General features: G+C 27.4%; 1 protein-coding gene across 1 annotated transcript; it reads left to right on the top strand.

Annotated features, from left to right (window-relative positions):
• The first annotated feature begins 247 nt into the window (after positions 1–247).
• Positions 248–4900, top strand: LOC105143299 (uncharacterized). Its single transcript, XM_011051535.2, is given in 4 exon segments — positions 248–689; positions 1540–1759; positions 2960–3075; positions 3077–4900. Coding segments are annotated over 4 exon segments (645 nt in total). The 5' UTR covers positions 248–629; the 3' UTR covers positions 3326–4900.
• The last annotated feature ends 14011 nt before the right edge of the window (positions 4901–18911 follow it).

Below are 18911 nucleotides of genomic sequence, written 5' to 3'. Positions count from 1 at the left end.
AATCATTTCATAAAAAATTCTTAAAATAGAATTGTCCTTAATCACACATTTATGATCTCTATACTATCGCTTTTGTTTGAAAAGTTCAATAAGTATTTTTTAAAAATTAATTTTATTTTATAGCATTTGATATACTTCTATCAATTTCTTTTATATTTTTATTAATATACTTATTAATATCTTCAATTAAATTTTTTTTTAAACCTTAATTTAATCACTACATGATAAAATATTTGTCTCTACTTTGTCTTTTATTAATTATTTTTTTATTTAATTTCGTAAAATATAAATTTAAAAGGTTTAAAAATGAAACATCTGTGATAATAAAATATCTTTATATGTCATGCGGTGCATTGTTTTCAGAATATATAATACACAAGATAAGGAACACACAAGATACATAATCTGTGAAGAAAATCCTGCAAAATGACTAATACGTTATACGGCTTTGTCATGTTTGTATTTTTAAGAATGTGCATACTCTTGTCTATATAAATGAGCAGAAAATTTGCTTAAGATTATAACGGTTACAGAGTGTGTAACAAAGTACATCTAATATAATAATATAAAACGAACAACTCCATATAGTTGCAGTAAAAAATTGTACAGAAAATACAACGAAGAACAAAATGTTACATCTAAGTATTTTGGTTGGATTGTTTATTTTGTATGGAACTGTCTTGTCAGAGGTATCAAAAAAAATTTCTGATATTTCTTGTATATATATATATATATATATATTAGGTGTTGGAATTAATTCGTAGCGTTTTACAAGTGATGGGAAGTACTTTCATTAATGTATTTTTTAATGCTCATGTGAAATAAATAACATTCTTTCATTAAAAACGCTACGAATTAATTCCAACACCTAATATATATATATATATATATATATATATATATATATATAAAATATCACAAATTTTATATATATAATATATAACTCAGCTGATACTATAAATATCTATAAATGTAATTATAACATGTAATTATAAACATATGCTTTTCAAATAATATTTATGAAAATAATTTATTTTATTACATTTTTATCATGCACTGTAATACCGTATGCACTGATAAGAATAATAAAATTTATTATTAGATTTTTGTATTAATTATTCATAATATATATTATTTTTGTATTGTACCTTTCGAAAAATTAGATCATTGAACATATACTGTATCAATATAAAAAAGATATTATCAAACTAAAGGAAATATAGTTTGATTATAGCATAAAATTTGAATACGCATTTATGTATCTTCTAAATTAAAAATATCAATTTAAGCAGATTAATTTAGAATTTTTTTAAACATAAATTTATAATAAAACGACTTTGCATAATGCTTTTATATTGTTTATTAAATTCTAATTTATAACTGATAAATTTGAATAATAAATTTAATTAGATTTAAGAACGTCTTTAAAAATTATAAGATATTGTTCTTGCAACAGTTGGCGTAAATTAAAATTAAAGTTAAGAGAAAGAAAGAGAAGAGAACAGAATATAATTAACAAATAATATGTATAATATTTAGCATGTAATATCTCATTTCAACGGCGGATTTCAACATTATGTTTCACCCGAGACTAATCATGCTTCACGAATCCGAAGATTTGGTTTCACACAACTAAATGAGCTACGTCAACATTTTTGTCACTCGTTTTGCAAATCTGCAGATACCATGCCATATTTATTAAATCTTCTATGTGCTGCGAAATGTCCTGAATTGTATTTACCACATCATACAACGCAAAGTAAGTACAACGGAAAGTAAGATCAATTGCAGTAACTACGATTTTATAATGCCTAGAGATTATAGATAAAAAATCAACATTTAAAAATCGTTACGAACTAGAAATGTCTATATCGGTCGAAGCTAAGATCTTTAATGTTTAAATAATTCAATGTGAATTTTATATATATATATATATGTATGTATATATACTATATATGTACATATATAATATATATAAAATTCACATTAAATTATATAGACATTTCTAATTAGTATTGATTGTGTTCTCACATGTACGATCTAAAAATATGTTTTTTATAATTTAAAAATAAATTCTAGAATATATTCATTAGCTATAATTGCTTATTTTATGGAAATATTAGAAGTAATTGAATAATTCTTTTATATTTTCTTTATGATTATCCAGAAATTATTAATTTCATATTAATTAACATGATCCTTTATTAACGAAATTTTGATGTCTATATTATAGATGAGATTATAGAAATTCTAGGAAAGATGCATCAACTAATTACATTGTATGACTTTGAGCAAAAATCACACAAGCCAAGCACAAAAAGAGTCATATAAGTCAGTTAGTGCGTACCAATATCTATTCTTGAGAGCAAGAAACACGCTGACCAATCACAGAATAGCTAGTCATGTCATCAGTTGCGCATCTTTCCTAAGATTTTTAGATGAGATTATAAAAGTGTGTTTAGCAATTACGCACAGATGCATGGTATGCATTTTGCTATAATATACGTAAACTATAAGCCTAAAATTATCTGGACGAATTCCTAAATGCACTCAGTTTAGAAATTAATAAAATGTATCTAATTATTAGGATAAGTTAATCTAATTTCCAAAAATTTAATTTTATATCTAATAATTTTGGTGCTAGATCCAACATATATATTGCATAAATTTCATAGTCCGCATGAAGACGACAGTAATTATAAGTTTTATATCCATATATACATTTATAACTGTTTATAACAAAAAACTTAATATCTTACTTATGAGTTATAAAATATAAAATACTTAATGTGCTGATAAATCATTCAGTTTAAAATTTAAGTTAAAAAATTCAATGCAATCAAATATCAAATTTAAAATAACTACTAATAAAATTTTAATAATATTAATATAATAGATAATTGATATTTCAGGAAGAAAATTTCGATTAATTAATTGATTATCGGTAATCCCTAATCAGGTACAACAGCGGAAAGTATATCTACACCAATAGGAACTACGTCATCGAACTTAGTGACTCTGTCAGGAATGACGGGCCAATCCGGGCCAGCTTCGAACACAATACCCCCGTCCGGATCGAGTACAAGTGGAACGTCTCAGAGCGGAGCAAGTTCGAGTACAATACCCTCGTCCGGATCGAGTACAAGTGGAACGTCTCAAACCGAAACAAGTTCGAGTACAACAACTGTTACAAATGGAATGCCTTAGAACGGAACAAGTTCGAACACAGGACTCCTATCCGGACCAGATACAGGTAGAACGTCTCAATTCGGAGCAGGACCGAACCCAGAATCCACATAAAAGGCTTAAGAGCCCGCATAAATAAAAAGTAAATTATATCAGAATAAAAAAAAAGTTGAAGATATGAAAAATTCGATAACAATATATTAACAATAAATATGATAAATAAAAATAAATGGAACAAATGCAAAGTTGAAAAACTCTTTTAATTTTCTTAAAAGGTATGATATGTTAAAATTATTTTACGCAATCTGTATATATTTTCAATTTATTATATTATACTGAATATAAAAACACGTTTATAATCTAAATAAGATAAAACATTACAATTATGCATTATCTAACTCTTATTAATTAAGCTTATTAATTCAGAACACTCAACTTTAGTCTGAGCTATCCTAGTAGCTATCCTAGTCCAATTTTGATGAAGTTTAAAAAAATAATGAATAAAGTCTTATATTATTAGATGTTGGAATTAATTCGTAGCGTTTTACAAGTGATGGGAAGTACTTTCATTAATGTATTTTTTAATGCTCATGTGAAATAAATAACATTCTTTCATTAAAAACGCTACGAATTAATTCCAACACCTAATATTATATCATTATCATTAAAGTCTTATTATTTTTTTTCATTATTTAAAAAAAATAATGAATAAAGTCTTATATTTTTATATTCTATTGTATTATAAGTATTTTAAACACACATAAAAGGAGGTAAAATTAAATATTATTTTTACAAAATTAAACATTAGTTATCTGTTGTTTGATTAATTATTTGTACAGGAAAATTATTTTTTAATTTCATAAAACTCATCTTATATAGGAGTCTTTGCTAATCTTTACGTTTATTTTTAGTATATGATAGATTCGTTATTGTAGGAAGGCGAAAAATTTAAGTGTGTTGTCAATTAAATTCAAATTTTGTGTAATTGATCTTAATAATATATAGGAACTTGAAACACTTGATTGTACAGAAATTGCAAAAAACTTATAGTGCTACTTTTCATGTGTGTTTATTTCAAATATTCATTTGGTATGTCTTACATACAAAAAACAAATTTGTAAAGATTAACAAAAGACTCAACATATGATGAGAAAATTAAAAAATAATTTTCTATACAAATTATTTATCAAATAATACAGATAATTAAAAATAATGTTAAATTATACTTCCTGCTATTGTTTAAATACTAATAATATAATAAAATATAGGAAAATGAAATTTTTATTCTTTTTTTTTAAATAATTTTGTATTAACATTGTACTTACAATTTCTCAATATACTGATGTAAAAATATTAAATAAAAATTATTTCTAATTATTTTTTAGTACCAAAATTTTAATTAAGCGGAATAAATAAAATTTCAATATTTCAAAAATTAAATATTTCCGCAACTCCGCATTTATGGATTCAACTATATTTAGTTAATACTGCACATTTAAAATTTTATCGAAATCGAACTTGAGTAGCTTACTAAATTTTTATTATTAAGAATTACTGAATATTATGAGTACTTAATAACTGAACTAAATACTGAACTGAAATAAATAGTATAAAAATTCGATAAATTTTATAAGCTTGTTTGTAATAGATGCAATAGATGTTATCATATTCTAAATGTATTACATTTCAATAAAGATTTCTTCTCTATCTAGAATCACTGCTATAGAATGTTGATAAAAACGATGTTGATATTACCAACGTTATTTCTAGTGTTTCATTGATATCATTTATTCCCTCAAAAATGAAATATATAAAAATAATATAATATTATATTATTAATGTTATTTCAATATATGTGAAAATAATATAAATAATATAAAAATATATATTATTTTTTAAAATATTCATATTTTCATATTTAGCTTTTTGTATAGATTTAAAGTTTTAATTAAGAGCTACATGAAACAAATAATTTTATAAAAAATTTAAACACTGAAAATTAGCAAGCAATATATATTTAAATATATATATATATATATATATATATATATATATATATATGACTACTTTTTAATTTTCTATTTTTTAATTCTCATTCGCCTTCTACAAATGTAACAAAATTCTTTTCAAATGTCATAGATGTTTTTTTATAATTCATTTCAAGGTATATTTATTCGAAAATTGCGTTTTTCTCAGATTGAATGGAAAATTATCATAATATTTACATAATCAATCTTTTCACATTAATTAAATGCACGAGCAATTATTCGCTTTTGTAGATTTGCATGAATATAAATTACATTTAAAAATTATTTAACATTTCCATACATAACATACAAACGGACACTGAAATAAAGCACGCCAATAGAAATAAAAGACCGAAACCCATCAATGTAGAAAATAAGACCTTGCTCTCATTGTGAAAGTAATGTCGGGCACTATTACGAGTTACGAGAAGCTTACGTCCTCTCACTTTCTGCGTGCACGTACAATGAGCTGTTGGCGAATTATAACAAATGGATTTTAACACAGTAAAGTCAAGTCATAAAGGACAAATAAAGATAAAGACCTGCCAAGCCCTGTTAATGTTAGCTGTGATTAATGAAAACGCGCAGTATTTTCTCATTTTCATAATTAAAGATGTAACTTGAAATTCTCTTCATTCACATAGTGTTCTATGTATTGATTTTTTTAAAAATAATATGAATAAAAATGTATAAAAATAATAATTATATTTTCTAGTAAACTTCTTAATTTTTTAATTGATAATTATGTATTAAAAATTGTTATTTAAAAAAGAAATAATGTTTATATATAAATAATATATATACTCTATATATATATATATATATATAAATAATTATATATAAATATAAATTGTCTTTTATATTTTAAATAATATAATTAGATTTAAAATGCAGTTAAATATAAGCGATTTAATAGAATTATTACAAGCGTCACAAATGTTCTAAATTAAACTTTGTAATTAGTCAATTTAAAGTATGAGTCATCCTTATTGTTAGAAACAAGCTCTTAACATGTGGAGTAATATACGCTACCAGGATACAATAATGTAGGATGCAAACCAGTCTCGGCAAGTGTGAATCACAACGGTCGGCATGTATATGATAGAGTACTGTGATATAATAAATGACGGCAATGTTCTCCTGTGAAACGGATATTATCAGAAGAATAAGAAAGTGTCAGAGAGTGCGATTTATATATCAGTAATAGTTACCAGCTTATATATGCTTAACAAGTTTCTAAATCTATGGATTATTTTATAATCGATGGTAGTCTTGCTTATTGTTAGTTTCATCTGTTTTTCATGATATAAATAATCAAATTCCCATTTGTGAGAACATTATTTGAAAAGGAATAAGAAAGTAGTTTTTGGTCACTAAATCGTGATAATAGGAGAGATCTTTTCTCACGTTCTTCTCAATAATACTTGTAAATTTTGTACAGATATAAAGTCATATATAAATTAGTTACAATAGAAATATCATATATAAGATAAAAGAAGATACAGAAATTGTTACTTCCTATTACAAATTAGTTTTCATTCTATTACAAGTTATTTTTAATTAACTTTTTGTTTTTTGAACGTAATAAATTTTTGAATAAAAATGATCTTAATTCAAGATTTAATTTTAAATTGTTAACAACAGGTTTTATCAGTTGTTAAATATTTGTTTCAATCGTTGTGTCATTTAATTCAGATCCTATTTATGGTATTATTATGGTATTGTATAAATTTGTTCCATTGACAACTTTAATTGTCGGCAACGTTTAAGTAAAATGATCGTAGATGTACGTGTAAGTAGATGTTACGTTAAACCATGATTTATAGCTCGGTTTAGTTCAATCAGAACTCGACTATTCGGGTTGGATAAAAACCAGGTCAGAATACGCAAGAGCATGTGGACCAAGTATCTCGTTCCTATCTGATTCACGCTCGTTTTCCGTTTAGCATCTCATAATCACCGATTACTCTTATACCATAGTTCGCAACACGTTTTGGAGATTTTCTTGAGATAAGTGGTCCACTTAGATTCTTATCAATCAACAAATGGATAAGTATGTTTTGTTTCCTCTTATTCGACAGAGAACATGCGAGAGAAAGCTTCAATGAGGAATCGCATGTGAAAGTATTCGCGGTACGATCTGAAGGTATTGGCTGACTCTGCAAGATTTCGTGAATGTGTTATACAATGTGAATTAAATAGTTGGAATGCGTGTGAAGTCCATTGTGTTGTCCAACAGAGAGAAGGAAATTCTTAATAATTTCGTTAATTGATCGTAACATAAAATAATCGTAAATTATAAAAAACTATTCTAACAACTATAATAGCATTTAAAATCATTACTGTAATTGCAGTATAACTTCATTTTTTTGCTCGAAAACATAAGATTCTAAAATTAAAAAATAAAAATTAAAGATATTATCGAAAATAATATTAACATTTTCAAATAAACTATTAAAAAAACTTTTAATTTTTATTTTGTAATTTAGTGATAGAAATTCATTTGATGTAATCATGCTATTATCAAAAAATATATTTTTAATATTTTTAAATAAAATTTATATACTTTTTAATTAAAAGGCACTATGATAAACGATATTCAAAACATGTAAAAAGAGGATACTAAAACGGGCCAATTGTGATAAATGTAAATAAAAGATAGAAAAAAGCTGTAAAACTTAAGAAAAGAAATATTTTTTATAAATCTTGACTGAATATGATAAATCTAAAAAAATTCGTAAGATTTAAAGAATCTTTTGAAAATTGAGCAAAAACATGGTCTTTTTTAACATCCTATTTTACATTACAGCAGTGGATCAAAATATGATTATCTAACAATCAATGCCATTATTATAAATGGATATTTGAAACTATTAATAATATAATAATTGGAGCGCGCTTCTCAATTGTGAGAGGAAAGAGGGAAGAAGAATCGGTTCGCTCCGGTCTGAACTAGATTAATTCGCGTGTCTACAACCTCTACATAGACACACACATAAGTTCTATTCACCTGTGCCTAGGTGTTATAGGAAACACGATTCTCTCGCAGAAACGAGATCGCGCATAGGTAACATCGAGATGCAAGATTGCGCAGAGCGCGTGCGACGATGTACGGAGCGAAAGTCGATCCTTGCACGCGAATCAGAATACTATTCTCGACGCGGTTCGATCAGGGTCGGTCAGTCGACATGCTTGTCGATCGCAAAGACTATGATCGGATTAGATCGCGCGGAATTAATGAGAATGGACACCACCAAACAAGCCGTTCTTCGTAATAATGAGAAATGCGGTTGCGAAATTACAAATGCGTGTGAAATTCGTCGTTCGATTGTAAAATTCATCAACAAAGAACAGCATCGTTTAAGCGAGACGGATACATTGATATGACCTATAAAAGTGCCCACCTTCTTCTGTGATATAACAACATACGATTAATTATGCTATGTAATTAATCAATTACGTAATAGCCAACTGTGACCCATTTTTAGTCTTAAATAGGGAGTATCAAACATTTCATGTTATTCTGTGTTGAGTAATACAATTACGTTATGTACGCGATATTACACTTTAATGGCAAACACGCGATCAAGATAATTATGATTATTTTCCTATGAAACTGATCCTCGAAATTTTATTTCGACAATATTCAATATTTTACGTAATTATAATAAGAGAGCGTATCTGACATATATAAATTTTTTAATTTTTAAATTCATAAGAAAGGGAACAGCGAATATATCGCAAAGAGACTCACGTATTGATTGACTCATGTGTTGACTTTAATTTATAAACCCGATATCAGATGATATCAAGCATATGTCTTCCTGTATTTTTGTGCTTAGTTCCCATAGCTGCTGCAAGAGAAACGTTGGGAAATAGTTGATATTGTAGCGGTTGTGTGTATGTAAGACGAGTATATCAGATTAAATCATATAGAATTAACGGAAGCGACACAACTCGTTCGCTCGCGATAAAAAGAAAGCAATATTGAAAAATGCAATAAGAATGCGTGCAACACTTTGTCAGTCTAATATCGTCGTTTGCAACCCCATGCATACTATTTGCTTTCTTCCATCACTAGTAATTGTTATTTTATATTTAAATGAGAAACGGACTTCTATCCAATAAGGCCCTGCATTTAACATACCGATCGAGATGTCTAGTTTCCAGTTAATTCTAAGACAGCTTTGATTTGATTTCCTTTCATCGCATACGGAATGTCAAGAAACATTCCGTATAGTGACGTTCGCGATGCAACTCATACATAATATTATGTAATATGATGCCGTGTGACTATCTAATAATAGGTATGCCTGGCCACACACATCTCGTATGTTATATAAAATCGATTTCACGGACGAATCGTGAGAATTGAAATGATTCATACAGTCCCAACTATTTAGCCACGTATATTTGCATCCCTATATATCCCACGATATTTACATATAAATTAATTAGAAAAGGAGGAGGTAGAAAGAGAAGTATCCACAAATATTTTATGTCTATAAAACGAACATTAACGTTGTACAAATCAAATTATCTCTATCCTCCCTCTGTCCTTACGTTTTGTATTTATCGAGAGTAAAATCAGTGAAAGTAAAATATTTCCATATTAGTTTCATGATTTTTATGAATCATGATTTTAATGATATCGATAATTATGATCTAAATAGATCGTAATAATAGAATAGATATCATATTGCTATTCTTTTCATATCGCATGAATTCGCAGAGGTTCCGCATGATCGGTTGTTTTTTTTTCAACATGCTTTCCTTTGTGTTTCATAATGAAACATTTCACTTTTCCGCATCTGCATACTTTCGTTACTTTATCTGTGGCTTTTGTTCTTATTTGCATACGTTAGAATAAATTGTTGCTCTCATACGCAAGAAAGTAAACGCTGTAGGCGGCATTCCACTTTTCCAAGTCGTTGCATTATGCTCTCCGCCTTGCGTGAGATTTACATAACTGTAATAAATGCACCGCTGTCTCTAGGAAGGGTTAATGTATTTAATTATCTAACATCTCGCGGATTGCGTTTGAGAATGCGTAACTGAGATGGACTTTCAGAGGCTTTTCGCCTTGACGTTTCTTATATTATGCGAAAAGAGCGCGAGCTGTAATTGCATTAAATTTGCATCGTTACCTATACCTTTCTTTTCCGGCAAGTATTATAAGCCCGTGAAATATAACAGATTAAAAAGCTTAATTCGATAAATAAATGATTTTTTCAATAAAAATGAATTGTTGATTCTAAAAATTTTAATAATTATTTTAATATATGAACAAAAAATTATAGAAAGAATATTAAGAACAAGAAATAATAATTAGTAGTACTAAATAATAATTAATAATATTAAATATTATTAAGAAGGAGAAAATATTAAGAATAATATAAAAAAATAATAAAAAAATTTGATTTCTTATAATCAAAATTTTAAAATAAATTTTCCATATATGGAAATATTACTGTAAGGTTTACCACCAAACAGACTGAAAGAATTAAGGTCTTATATTAATTCTATACTTAAATTAATCTGCAACTGGTTTTCTTATGTGAAACCATATATATTTTGCTGACATATTTAATACTATTATAACATTTTTATAAAGCACAAGGATGTAAAAAATGGTGATAAGATATGTTAAAATTATCTTTCCGAGTGTATCCTTGTTTCGTTATGCTTTCATTTCTTTCGTGACCGTAGAAAATTATAAGGAAATACTTTTCTTGTTTCTCTAATTGTTACTTTCTTTATAGTTATTTCACCAAAGCGGATGCATCTTGTGGAGAAAGATCATAACCGGAATTACATAAAGAGTAAAAGAATTATTAACATTATTAAAAAATAGAAAAAAAAAAGATAAAAATTATTACAAATAAAAATCCTCTCATACAATATTTATCACCATAGTATTTTTTCTTGTTCTTATTTCAAACGATGTTATCATAAAAATGTACTTACGAATAATTATATGCAAGATTAAATGACATATATTTTTTAATAATATACTGTATTATTATTAATAAAATTTTAAAGAATAAATAATGTAACAATTTTTTTAATTAAAATTTTGCAAACTTAAAAATATATCTTCTAAAAATTACATCATACTTCAGTCTTTTACTTCAGTATTGCAATAATGAGCTAATGTGCTAAATAACATGTTTTATATAACAGCTATCGGTAGTAAATTAAAAGCCGCAAAAAGATGAGATGCCGTAAGATCGTAGCGCATAACATTGCAAGAACCTAACGATTTGCAATCACGATTGCATCTGAATTTGCAATGATCCGGCTTCGGAGGAGAAATACGCAGAATCCGGAGTCACGAAAACAAGGCAAGAGGTCTCGTGGAAGGGGAGAATTATTATTCGAGTTGCAATCGTGGGGAATGCCAAGGTTTTCACCCTCTCCGCACTTACTCTGCCCCCGGGTACACACGTTTCTTCTTCTTCATGATATCGTGGATCCCCGTGGGCCATTCGGCATGCAGGTGATCGAATTTCGATGTTGTAACGATGCGATTTTGCAACAGGTAGGCGTATTTCATGTAAAAATAGCGCATACATATTATATGACAGATTATCTTTTCTACATGATTGACATGTTTCACTGAAAGTGCTCTATATTTCATTTTTATATCATTGGCGTAAATTGAATAAACTTGAAGTAACTCGCAACATAATTTGTAACTTTGCAGAAAAAGATACATATTAAACATACATTCTCCAAGATCCAAATTGAATTTATATTTCTCTAAAAGTCTTTAAAAATTTGCTTGTACAAACAAGAAAGAAAAAGAAATCTCTCTTTCATAATTTAATATAAATTTAATATATATTACAGTAATATTTAGTATTTTATACAGAGTCGAAAAATTTATGGCTTACAATTAAAATTAAAATTAAATATTTGAATTTTACAGACTAGCATTTTTTTATTAGATTAAAATAGTTTTGCATAAAATATCCACGAATTATATTATTTTGTGCATTTCATTGCTTATTTTTAAAAATCACGTCATATTTATCTCATACAAAAAATTAGGTTGATATATATTATTATATTGTTCTTTTTTAATTAAATAACCTACATGCTGGGTTAAAACTGACAACGTACAACACTCTCGCTGAAAACATATAACTGTCATTTGGATAGCATATAGTCGTCGGAATTAATTTGAGCGGATGAGAGAGCTCCAAGAGAGCAAATTTCACCGTAAATTAAATCCGTCACTTTTTATCAAGCGGCATCATCTTATATTTGCGATAACATCTTAATTGCACTTCCGCATCTTCTGTAATTGTGGCAAGGTTTAATGACCAATAAACACGAGGATTAACACGTGCGTATACATGACGCTTTAAAATGAAATTTGCCAACACGTTTATAACAACTTTACGGTCATACAAAATGAATAGCTTTCTTTATCATTGTTATGTCGAAAGCATGTCGTCAGTATTGATTATAAATTGGTCGTGTTCGCTTAAAGTCTCTGCGAATACCTATTTATTATTATTCAATTTAATTGAACGGAAGTTTCGAAGCGATACATGTTTTGAAGATACAATAACCGTTTATAAATGAAAAATATGTCGACGACGTCAGTTTCTTTATATCAGATCAAAGATATCGATACCGGGATCAAAGTATTTAGCGCGTGTCTTAAAACTTTCTCTTATATCACATATTGAAAGTAGGACTCGCGCGTATAATCTCTTATATCATATTATTACCTATTATATTCACGTTTATTTGAATTACAGCATCGAATGTATCCATTTCAGAATTGTGTGTATAACGGACTAAATATGCTAAATGTATATAAATGCGGTGCTCACTCATGCGTAAGATTCATTTAGTTACATGCACTAACACGCGCATGAGCGTTTATTTATTTATGTAAGTATGCGGTCCAGTTCCCTATTATAATTAGGATATCCATAGAGAGACTCATGCGCTATACGAGTTTTTGATTATTTATTATTAAAAAGAGATAGTTGTAATGGCTAAAATAGCAGTTTCTTAATAATTTTTTACGTTATAAATTTATTACTTTTTAATATATAAGTTTATTTATAAGTTTAACATATAAATGTTCTATAATCAATTTATTAGTATTTATAAATTATTCATTTAAACAAAAGTATTTGTAAGAAAAGTTTTATATAGAATAACTTATTAAAATAGTTCTATAAAAACATAAGAAAATAAATAATGAAGTAGTATATATTTTCTATTATTGTGTTTTTTCTTTTTCTTAAATAAATTTTTTATTTACACTAATAAAGTAATATAAATTGACAAATATATGTATCTTTTCGAAATATGAATGTAGTACGTTTTATTTTATGTTTTATTCCATCAGCGATTGCATAATATTTAAAAATCAAATTTCGATTAGCTTCAAGTATATGATATTTTGATATCGCTTTTATCTGTGTATTTGGATCATTGTGCACACTTGCCTTATATTCATTGTCCTGGATTCAAGTGTTCTCACTACCAAGCATGTATGCAATGATAATGTGGACATACCGGTCAAACCTGTTTAAAAAAAAAAAAAAATCTCGGTGGGGAATTTCCGGCGCCGCCTTGACTGGCACCAAGGATATACATTTCGCCAATAAGTTGGCCCACTGTCGAAAGACGAATTATACATGATTAAGTTCGACGGGAGAAAAAGATAACGCGATATGGCCAAGCGTGATAGCTAGTAATGGGCCCAGGTAAAAATAAATATTCTCAAGCATAAACCAAAATGTTGGAAAAATATTTCAAAATAATTTCTCTTGAAAAATAATTTGCTTTCATAAATCTCTTGTTTTCTTATAGCAGTATTTATTTATATTTAATACTTATTAAGATCAAGGAATAATTTTTCAAGGAATAATGTATCACAAAAAATTTAATATTATAATAATGATTTAAATAATACTTATCTTTTTTCTTATATTTTATAATTAATCTGACATTTATATAGAGAATTAAAATAATATGTATTTAGATACTTAGTTAAAAATCAAATGCAGTGAAATATTTTTTTGTTTTCTTAAGATGGTGAACTTTGTACAAATTGACGCAATGTATTCATTAACTAAACTAGAGATTCGTACTTTTGAAATAAACATTTTATATAATTCTTTGTTAATTTATATTTGGTTATAGTTTTTGTTTTTTGTTTTTTTATTCCTATAAAAATAACGAACTTCATACATGCAGAATACATACATACGAGTACACGTACTGTGAAACTTTCGATTCCCTCGTTTCAAATCAATTGATCAAATCAGCGAAATATGGCTTCAAGCGGCAATAACATTACTCAATGATGGATAATTTATCATTCGATAGTTCTCTTTGATGTGAGAATCATTTAAAGTAATACCGTGTGTCATAGTCCTTTTTGTTGCATAAATTTTCTGTTTCGATTTATTAGGCATTGTACATTTGTATAAATAATCGTTTCAACAATATAAATAATTATTTCATTTCTCTCATCGCTTCATGTAGTAGATTTTTGCGGATGGATAATTTTTGTAACAGGATAGTCAATGATCTGGATTCGTAATATAAATGGCGTTTCTATTATAATAGAACAATATCTCAATAATATTAGGTGTTGGAATTAATTCGTAGCGTTTTTAATGAAAGAATGTTATTTATTTCACATGAGCATTAAAAAATACATTAATGAAAGTACTTCCCATCACTTGTAAAACGCTACGAATTAATTCCAACACCTAATAAAAGAAAAGTTTTTTTTTATTTCTATTATATCTTTTTATGAACTTATAATATTCATATTAATCAGAAAATCAATTTTTCAAAATAGCGCATTACCTAATGAATATTTATATGTATTAGGTGTTGGAATTAATTCGTAGCGTTTTTTAATGAAAGAATGTTATTTATTTCACATGAGCATTAAAAAATACATTAATGAAAGTACTTCCCATTACTTGTAAAACGCTACGAATTAATTCCAACACCTAATAATATAATTTTTTATATGTCCTAAGCATATTTATATAAATATTATTATTCCCATTCTTTTTAATTATTTATTTAATTTATTTTATAGATTTATTTAAACAACAAGATGGCACTCCTTAAAAAGAAAATAATATTCTAATTGTAATAGATTACAAAATTGTACCGATTAATATTTTCATACATATAACTATACTTGCTTAAATACATTATGACAAAAGAGAGAAAATTGTAAACACTAAATGACTAAATGCAAATAATATTATTGCAGTATATTAGAATAGTGATAACTTTTCATGTCTCGTATCCAATCATAATCTGACATACGCTTATTGTTAGTACTGTTCTATAATACTACAGAACGCACACGACGTAAAAATATTAAAGACCATATTGTTTATTACTTTGTTATAAATAAAAAGAGAATTGAAAATATATCTAAGGGAAGTTAAATAAAGCCGATGATTATTTATTAATTTATAAAAGTCTTTATTCGAAGAATATTAGCTTTAAATTACCATTTATAAATAATTAACATTTATATGCATATTAATAATATATAAACCACAAAAATTTTGTTGTTTATTTAAAATTATAATTTATATTGATGATATATAAATGTTAATTATTGTAACTTAGAGTCAAATAACTAGAATATCTTTTGAATAAAAACTTCTATTGATTAATTGATTGTAGACTTTGTTTAATTTTTTCCTTATGTATTTTCTCTATTTACAATAACAAGCATTTTTAGATTATCCAAAATTGTATTAAATACATATTTGTCATTTTTATTTCTGAAAATATTGTAAAATATATAAATGTGTATAAAAAGTAAATATTCGACATATAAAAAACTGCAAAGTGGCCATTAAAAAAAATATCCAATCAGAATTTATCCTTTGCATCATTGCGTAAAGTATTACAAGCTCAAACTGCTTTTTCGATTAAACGAAGCAATGCAGCTTCAATGACGAAGACATGCATAAAGGTGCAATAACCCATTATAAAATGACAAGTGACGTCTGATTCAACGAAGGCAGACCGCGTCTCATTCATGTACCATCAGTATCAGTAACGATTCCTTATTACTCGCGTATGAAACCATAAAAACGTCTGCCAGAAAATTGCCAATACCGGCCAAAAGAACGTCTGACGTTCGTGCCGAGTATCTAAAGTTGCCGTAACACAACAGAGAATTGCATCGTGTGTTCAAAGCAATTTCGTTTCGCCTGTGAGGAATCACGAGTGGCGCTCCGCGATCAATGTAGAAATAAGCGCGATTATGTGCAACGATAGTAATAAAACATCGTATCCGTGATGTGTTACCTCGCACGATCTTCAGAGATATTGTAACACCGATTTAATGTAGCCTAATATCCATTATTCTTTTGCGAAGTCACGCGACATATTTATATGAGCGTCAATCTTAAAACGATATTGAAATAACTGAAACTTATATTTTTATAAATGCACATACCATGCATTTTTTATACAATTTTTATATATTTTTTAAATAATTTAGCGAAATCTCTCATGCAAAATTTACATGAGAAAAATTATATTTTTCTTAATATCGTTTACCAAATTATTGTTAATTTCTATTAAAATTGTAAATTTACCGAACTTTCCTCTTATGATATTTAAATTCGTGTAAAATAAGCATGAAATCTAAAATATTAGACTTCACGGGTACGTGATTGTTCATTCTGTAACGACCCCCTGACATCTGAAATTGTTTGTCTGCTTTGCATCGTAATGGAGAAAGTATTTTCTTTTTTATTGCCTTCAGAGAAGGTTACAGTTATATTTCAAGCAAATTCAAGTGACATCATAAGTATATTTTCTCTCTAATTTTCTTTATGCAAGAAATGTATGCACCAATACATTAATATTTATAAGAACAGAAAAAAATTTTTTATTTGCTAACAACTAATTATCGCCCACACGTCAATCAATTTCTTGAGAAATCTTAGAGAGCAGACGATACTTAATATTACATAAGAAGTATACATATTATAATATTACATAAAAGGAACACATCACGAAATCAAGATATTATATATTTATATTATCTTTATAATTCGTTACTGGTTAATGTTATTAATATCTTTTTTGCTTTTTTTATGTAAAAAAATTTCTCACAAAAAAAAATAATTGCTGTATATAACAATTTTTAATAAAATTCAGAATTCATTGTCGGCATATTATACTTTGTTGTATTGCACACAGTTGTATCTTGTAACGAAATTAAAGGCAACAGAAATCAATATGACATCCGCGACAAACGAAAGGCGAGGCCACCCGAGAATATCTCGTCACCCTATGATCATGCAAATTTTCGCGCACGTCGAGCGTTTAATAAAGTGTGGCTTTTTCTGTCATTTACAATTATCCATACGTGTAACATCTCAATCGAAAATTCATATGTCAAATGTCCGAATTTCTTTAATGATGATGCGAACTCAATCTTGTTTTTATTGTAATTAAAAAGGATAATAGAACAAGGAAAAGTTTCTTTTGGTTCACAGATATGGGAAAAAGAGATTGAAGATAATATTTTGAAATAACTGATGCACTAAATGTCCAATATATTTACATTTTGTTGCAATATTTGAAATAACCGGATCATAAAACATATAATATACATGAAAATAAGCAAAATAAAGCATTGAAGAAGAGATTTAGTTCTGCATTAAAGTTGAACAATTATCTTAATTTTAATTATTATATTTGCATATTTATATTTCGCGTTTTTTAAAATCGTGCATACAAAGAAATCGAACTATGTAACTTATTCCTAAGAAAAAATGGTTCATTTAACTAAATTAATTTAGTTCGTCTTTATTTCTTTTGATGAAGAATGTATGTATTTAAGTCAAACATATTATATTTGACTTAAATACGTACACTATTTAACAAAAGAAATAAAGACAACTAAATTAATTTAGTCAAATAAATAATTTTTTCTCAATGTATATAAAAAAAATCTACAGATTATTCTTGTGGAAAATAGCAATTACTTGCAGTAAACTTTTTTGTATCCTTGTATTGCTGCTTTTTGTCACAGATCCTTTTTATTCTTGTGACACGGTCATGGTCGGCGTGTTTGCCGGCGAATCTGATATTTTCACCAGGTCCATATCGACAAAAATGCCAACACAAAAACGTTACGTAAAAACAAGTCTGTCGAACTAAAGGCGGCACGTCAAACTTTATGTCTCGTTCCACATCCATACATTATTTGCGCGCGCGAAGGGAGACACAACGTACGCGTAAATTTTCTCTTTCAAAAGGTGTCCAATAAGTCGCGGTTCTCGCTTATTAGCTGCGGGAACGCCACAGTTGCGTCAATCATCTAATTGTTCTCTTCATCCCGTTAAAGGAGCGTATAAATTTGCTCGTGGCATGCTTATGAGATTTTGTCGCGTGAGTACGCTTGCTTATTAGGTATGCCCGTCCGTTTTTTCACCTCTCAACCTTGCGGTTAGAACGCGGCAATTACAATTAGATTTTTCATCAATCCAGGTAATAACACGCGAAGTATATATTTATTAGAATAACTGAATTGAATAATCATAAAATTGGCACGTAGTAATAAGAAAATTATCACATACAAAAGATAAAAATTGTAAAGAATTGAAAGAGGGAGACTTTGAAATGTCTGACAAAATTTTTCTTTTAATTCGAAATGTTAAA

Source organism: Acromyrmex echinatior, chromosome 3 (assembly GCF_024713525.1).
Source record: "Acromyrmex echinatior isolate Ae372 chromosome 3, ASM2471352v2, whole genome shotgun sequence".
In the NCBI taxonomy this organism is placed as follows: domain Eukaryota; kingdom Metazoa; phylum Arthropoda; class Insecta; order Hymenoptera; family Formicidae; genus Acromyrmex; species Acromyrmex echinatior.
The sequence above is the reverse complement of the archived record's forward strand: the minus strand, read 5'-3'. Positions and strand labels throughout refer to the sequence as shown.